Here is a 6,952-nt window from a genome sequence, read left to right on the forward strand (position 1 = left end):
TTTTGAAAAATACCGGTCTGTGAGGCCTGAACTAGTTTAATAATTGAATTTTTCCCAATTTTCTTACGTGAAAGTTCCTCCCTGAAATTCTTGCGGCTTGAGCTTTCCCTCTCGAGCCTTGCCTGCAAGTTCTCGAATATTTGCGGAAATATCGCCGATGCTTTTCGATGGTGTATTGAAAACGATGGGGGTTATTAAGCCCGTGGGAGTCGCCACGGCCACCGAAACGTCCACATTTTCCGCGCGTATTGTCTAAAACATAGGAGCAAAAAAGTAAAAAAAAAAAAAGAAAAAATAGTACAAATTGTTCTAAAATTGTTGGAAATCAAAAGGGAATTTTCACCTGTCCATTTTTGTATAAACAATTAACATCCGGACATTCCAAGAGGGCGTGAGCAACAGCTTTCGTGACAAAATCATTCACCGATACTTTGATATTATCGGCTTGAAGTTTAGTACGCATTTCGCTCAGTTTGTCAATTTTTATGGCGATACTCGCATAGGAATGGGGAATAGTACTCTAAAAAGAGAAGAGGATCTTGAGTTTATTATTTATTATTTTTAAATTTTAAATTATGTAGGAAATAGTATTTTATTTAAAACTTTATTTAATCATTTTAATCTTTGTGAAAACTTTAAACTGTCTTTGAAATCTTTTGAAATCTTCTGCAATCTTTTAAACTTTTATGAAATCTTTGAAATCTTTGTAAAATATTCCGAAATATTTTGAAGTATTCCAAATTTGTTTGAATATTTACAATCTTAGCGAAATTTTCAAAATATTTTCGAAATTTTCCTGAAATCATTTGTGAAAGCTTTGTGAAATCTTCTGCAATCCTTTGAACTTTTTAAAAAGCTTTTGAAATCTTTGTGAAAACTTTTTAAAAATTCTACTCATTGTAATTTTGGGGAAAACTTTGAAATCTTCAAAATCTTTGTGAAATTTTCAGAATAATTACAAAATATTCCTGAAATCATTGACACCTTTCGAAATATTTGTCAAAGCTTTGTGAAATCTTCTGCAAATTTTCGAACTTTTATGAAATCTTTTAAATCTTTGGAAAAATTTGGAATTATTTTTGCAATCTTTTGAAATTTTATGAAATCACAAAAAATCTTTGTGAAAACTTTGAACTGGCTTTAAAATATTTTGAAATCTTTGTGTAAACTTTAAATTTTTTTAAAACAATTTTTATTTTGGTGAAAACTGAAATCTTTGTTAAATATTCCGAAAGAGTTTGAAATCATCAAAATCTTTGTGAAATTTTCAAAATATTTACGAAATCATTGAAACCTTTCGAAATATTTGTAATAACTTTGTGAAATCTTCTGAAATATTTCTTAAAACTTTCAACTGACTTTAAAATCTTTTGAAATCTTTGTGAAAACTTTAAAATCTTTTTAAATCATTATAATTTTTGTGAAAACTTTGAAATATTTCTTAAATATTCCGAAATATTTTGAAATCTTCAAAATCTGTTTGTATATTTAAAATCTTTGTGAAATTTTCAAAATATTTACGAAATCTTCTGCAATCTTTTGAACTTACATGAAATCTTTGAAATATTTATGAAAACTTTGAAACCTTTGTTAAATATTCCGAAATATTTTGAAAACTTCAAAATCTGTTTGAATATTTAAAATCTTTGAGAGATCTTCAAAATTTCTTTGAGTATTTAAAATCATTGCAAAATTTTCAAAATATTTACGAAATCTTCCTGAAATCATTGAAATGTTTCAAAATATATTTGTGAATATATCTTTTTTTTTAATCTTTGTGAAATACTCCAAAATATTTTGAACTCTTCAAAAAAATATTGAATATTTGAAATCTTTAAAAAAATTGTTAATAATTAAAATCTTTGTGAAATTTTCCTAAAATCATTGAAACGTTTCAAAAAATTTGTGAAAACTTTGAACTCTTTTTTCAATATTTTGAAATATTATAAAATCACTAAAATCTCTGTGAAAACTTTGAACTGTCAATGAAAACTTTCGAAATATTTGTGAAATTTTTAGGAAATCTTCTGCAATCTTTTGAACTTTTATGAAATCTTTGAAATATTTGTGAAAACTTTGAACATTCTTTGAAATCTTTTGAAACTTTATGAAATCGCTCAAATCTTTGTGAAAACTTTGAACTGTCTTTAAAATCTTTTGAATTTTTTGTGAAAACTTTGAAATGTTTGTTAAATATTTCGAAATATTTTGAAATCTTCAAAATTTGTTTGAATATTTAAAATTTTTACGAAATTTTCAAAATATTTTCGAAATCTTTGCTGAATCTTCTAAATTATTTTAAAATTTTATGAAATTTTTGAAATCTTTTAAAACCTTTGCTGAATTTTCTGAAATCTTTTGAATTTTTATGAACACTTTTTGGTATCTTTGTTAAATATTACGAAATATTTTGAAATCTTCAAAATTTGTTTGAATATTTAAAATATTTGTGAAATTTTCCAAATATTTACAAAATCTTCCTAAAATCCTTGAAACCTTTAAAAATATTTGTGAAATATTTTTGAAATCTTCTGCAATCTTTCGAACTTTTATGAAATTTTTGTGAAAACTTTGAATTCTTTTTTCAATCTTTTGAAATTTTACAAAATCAATAAAATCGTTGTGAAAACTTTCAACTGTCTTTAAAACCTTTTGAAATTTTTGTGAAAACTTTCTGAAATATTCCGAAATATTTTGAAATATTCTGTGTAAAATTATTAAAATATTTTCTAAATCTTTTTAAATTATTGTGAAACCTTTTAAAATCTTTTAAATTTTCTGAAATATTTTGAAATATTGGAATTTCTTAAATCTTGGTAAAATCTTTCAAATATTTTAAGAATATTTCGAAATTTTCAGGAACCCTTTCTTCGGCTTTTAGAGACATGAAAATTTTTGTGGAAATTTCGAAATCTGTTAAAATCTTTGAAATCTTTGTCAAATATTGGTTAAAATCTTCCAAATATTAAAAAAAAATTTTAATGTTTACAAAAACTTTCAAATCTTTCTCATATTGAATATTATTATTATTATTATTATTATTATTATTATTATTATTATTATTATTATTATTATTATTATTATTAACTCATATTGAATAATATTGAATTATTTGAGTAATCTTTTGATAACTTGAAAATTTTTAAAGTTATTTTTAATATTTGAAATCATTGAAATCTATGTAAAACAGTTAAATCTTTTTCTAATCTTTTGAGACCTATGAAATCTGTTGAAATATTTTTAAATCTTTGAAATCTTTTCGAATTTTTTAAATCCTTGTAAAATCTTCCAAATCATATAAAATATTTTGAAATCTTGGAAAAATATTGAAATTTTTTTTTAAATCTTTAAAATATTTTAAGAATGTTGTGAAATCTCTTTAAATTTTTGGGAAAACTTTCGTAGTCTTTTGTAAATCATTAAAATCTTCGCAGAATGTTTTTAAAATTTTGTGAATTTTTTCTGAACCCTTTTAAAATCTATGAAATTTTTCTGAAATATTTTGAAATCTTTTTGAATCTTTTAAATCCTTGTGAAATCTTCCAACCCATAAAAAATCTTTTCAAACTTTGGAAAAATATTGGAATTTTTGGAATCTTTGTAAAATCTTTAAAATATTTTAAGAATATTTTTAAAATATTTGTGAAATCTTACAAAAAATTTAAAAATTTACAAAAACATTCAAATTTTTCTTATATTATTGAAATTAAAAAAATATCTTTCAAGCCATTGAAATCGTTGTAAAATCATTAAAATATTTAAAGAATATTTTGAAAATCTTTTGAAGTTTTTGTGAAACCTTTAAAAATCTATGAAATTTTCTGAAATATTTAAAAATATTTCGACTTTTTTAAATCCATGTGAAATATTTCGAGAATATTTTGAAATCTTTTGAAATTTTTGGGAAATCTTCTAAATATTTTAAAAATATGTGTGAAATATTAAAAATATTTAGAAAAACGTTCAAATTGTTCTCATATTATTGATTTTGTTTTAAAAATCTTTCGAGCCATTGAAATATTTGTAAAATAATTAAAATATTTTAAGAATATTTATGAAATCTTTTGAAATTTTTGTGAAGCCTTTTAAAATCTATGAAATTTTCTTAAATATTCTGAAATTTTTTCGAACTTCTGAAATCCTTGTAAAATCTTCCAAATCATATAAAATATTTTTAAATCTTTGGAATTTTTGAAATCTCTGTGAAATCTTTAAAATATTTCAAAAATAGTTTGAAATCTTTTGACATTTTTGGAAAAAATATTTACAAAAACGTTCAAATTTTTCTCATATTATTGAAATTTTTAAAACTCTTTCAAGCCATTGAAGCCCTTGTAAAATCATTAAAATATTTGAAGAATAGTTTTGAAATCTTTTGAAATTTGTGTCAAATCTTTTAAAATCTATGAAGTTTTCTGAAATATTTTGAAATTTTTTTAATCTTTTCGAATTTTTTGAAATCATATAAAATATTTTGAAATCTTGGAAAAATTTTGAAAATTTTGAAATTTTCGGGAAACCTTTCGCCCTTGAAATCTACATAAAATCATTAAAATATTTGAGGAATATTTGTGAAATCTTTTGAAATTTTTGGGAAACCATTTAAAATCTTTGAAATATTATCGAATTTTTTAAATACTTGTGAAATCTTCCAAATTATATAAAGTACTTTGTAATCTTGGAAAAATAATGGAATTTTTGTGAAATCTTTGTGAAATCCTTAAAATATTTTAAGAATATTTTGAAAAACTTTGAAATCTTTTGAAATCTATGAAATTTTCTGTAATATTTTGAAATCTTTTCGAATGTTTTAAATCCTTGTGAAATTTTACAAATCATAGAAAATATTTTGAAATCTTGAAAAAATATTTGAATTTTTGGAATCTTTGTGAAATCTTACAAATATTTTAAGAATATTTTGAAATCTTTTGAAATCTTTGTCAAATCTTTAAAATATTGCAAGGATATTTTGAAATATTTTGAAATTTTTGGAAAATTTTAAAATCTATTAAAATCTTTGAAATCTTTAAAATATTTGAAAATATCATTAAAATATTTTTGAAATCTTTTGAAATTTTAGTGAAGTCTTGTAAAATCCATAAAATATTTTGAAATCTTGGAAAAATATTGGAATTTTTGGAATCTTTAAAATATTTCAAGAATATTTTGAAATCATTGAAAATTTTTGGGAAAATTTTCGCAATCTTTTGGAATCATTGAAAACTTTTAAATCTATCAAAATCTATGAAATTTTCTGAAATATTTTGAAATCTTTGAAATCTATTTAAATCTTTGAAATCTGTGTCAAATATTTGTGAAATGTTTAAAATATTTTTTAAATATTAGAAAATATTAACAAAAACTTTCAAATTTTTCTCATTTGATTGAAATTTAGAAAAATTTACAAGAATATTTGTAAATTTTTTGAAATTTTTGTGAAACCTTTTAAAATCTATGACATTTTATGAAGTATTTTTAAATCTTTGAAATCTTTTCCAATTTTTTAAATCCTTGTAAAATCTTCCCAATCATATAAAATATTTTGAAATCTTGGAAAAATATTGGAATTTAAAAAATATGTTATAAATATTTTGAAATATTAAAAAAATTTTGGGATACCTTTCGTAATATTTTGGAGATCTTTTAAATCTTTTGCAAATATTTGTTTAGTCCTATAAAAATTTTAAAATATTTACAAAAACGCTTAAATTTTCCCCATCTTTTTGAAATTTCTCAAAATTTTTAAAGCTTGAAATCTGTGTAAAATCATTAAATTATTTTAAGAATATTTTTGAATTTTTTTTTAAACCTTTCGTAATCTTTTGCAGCCATTTAAATCTTTCTGAAGACCTGTGAAATTTTCTGAAATATTTTGAAATCTGTAAAATATTTAAAGAGTATTTTGAAATCTATTGAAATATTTGGGAAACATTTCGTAATATTTTGGATTCATTGAAAGCTTCGTGAAAACTTTGAAATCTATTAAAATCTATTAAAATCTTTTAAATCTTTATCAAATATTTGTGAAATCTTTAAAATATTTGAAAATATATACAAAAACGTACAAATTTTTCTCATATTATTGAAATGTTAAAAAATCTTTCAAGCCATTGAAATATTTTTTAAATCATGCAAATATTTAAAGAATATTTTTTAATATTTTGAAATATTTAAAAAAATTTGGGAAACCTTTCGTAATTTCTTGGAGTCATGGAAATCTTTTGTAAAATCATTCAAATATTTGAAAAATATTTTAAACATTTTTGTGAAACCTTTTAAAATCTATGAAATTTTCTGAAATATTTTTGAATTTTGAGAATTTTTAAATAATTTGACGCATATTTTGAAATCTTTTGAAATGTTTGGAAAAACTTTGAAATCTTTGTCAAATCATTTCAAATATTAGTGAAATTTTTAAAAACATACGATAAAGTTTTAAAATAATTTCATATTTTTACGAAATCTTTGAAAATTTTGTGAAATATTTGAGTAATATTTTGATAACTTGAAAATTTTTTAAATTATTTTCAATAATTGAAATCTTTTGCAATTTTCGTGCAATTTTTCGGAAATATTTTGAAATCATTGAAATCTATTTGAAAATCTTAACATTTTTTAAAAATCTTTTTGAAATATTTAAAAAATTTGTAAATCTTTAAAATATTTCATAAATATTTTGAAATCTTTTAAAATCTTCAAGTCTGCACATGCGCCCCGAAAAACTCTAACTCTCCAAGATAAACTAATAATAATTTATCTTTAAAAAACGCACCTTTGATTCTCCTAACCGTTTCGCAATAATGGCCCTGATATTTGAAACTTCCAAATCTTTGAAAGTTGAAGGACCAGTCGACCTCCTCGGTCGACTTATAATCACTGGTTCTTCCACACTCGCGACTCCTGCCGCAGCGCCTCAAAAAACAAAATAAATTTACAAAAAACAAAAAAAAAA

The 6,952-nt window shown here is 21.7% G+C and overlaps 1 protein-coding gene across 1 annotated transcript in view; it reads right to left on the reverse strand.

Annotated features, from left to right (window-relative positions):
- Positions 1 to 63: 63 nt before the first annotated feature.
- The window catches only part of LOC117173909 (pyruvate dehydrogenase protein X component-like), a 12,610-nt gene continuing 5,721 nt past the window's right edge, over positions 64 to 6,952 (reverse strand). Inside the window, exons 2-4 of the mRNA XM_033362556.1 lie at positions 6,773 to 6,912; positions 344 to 520; positions 64 to 252 (exon numbers count right to left, since the gene is read on the reverse strand). Of these exons, the coding sequence (XP_033218447.1) occupies positions 64 to 252; positions 344 to 520; positions 6,773 to 6,912 (506 nt within the window). The remainder of the gene's footprint in view (positions 253 to 343; positions 521 to 6,772; positions 6,913 to 6,952) is intronic.

This window comes from Belonocnema kinseyi, chromosome 5 (genome assembly GCF_010883055.1).
Source record: "Belonocnema kinseyi isolate 2016_QV_RU_SX_M_011 chromosome 5, B_treatae_v1, whole genome shotgun sequence".
In the NCBI taxonomy this organism is placed as follows: Eukaryota; Metazoa; Arthropoda; class Insecta; order Hymenoptera; family Cynipidae; genus Belonocnema; species Belonocnema kinseyi.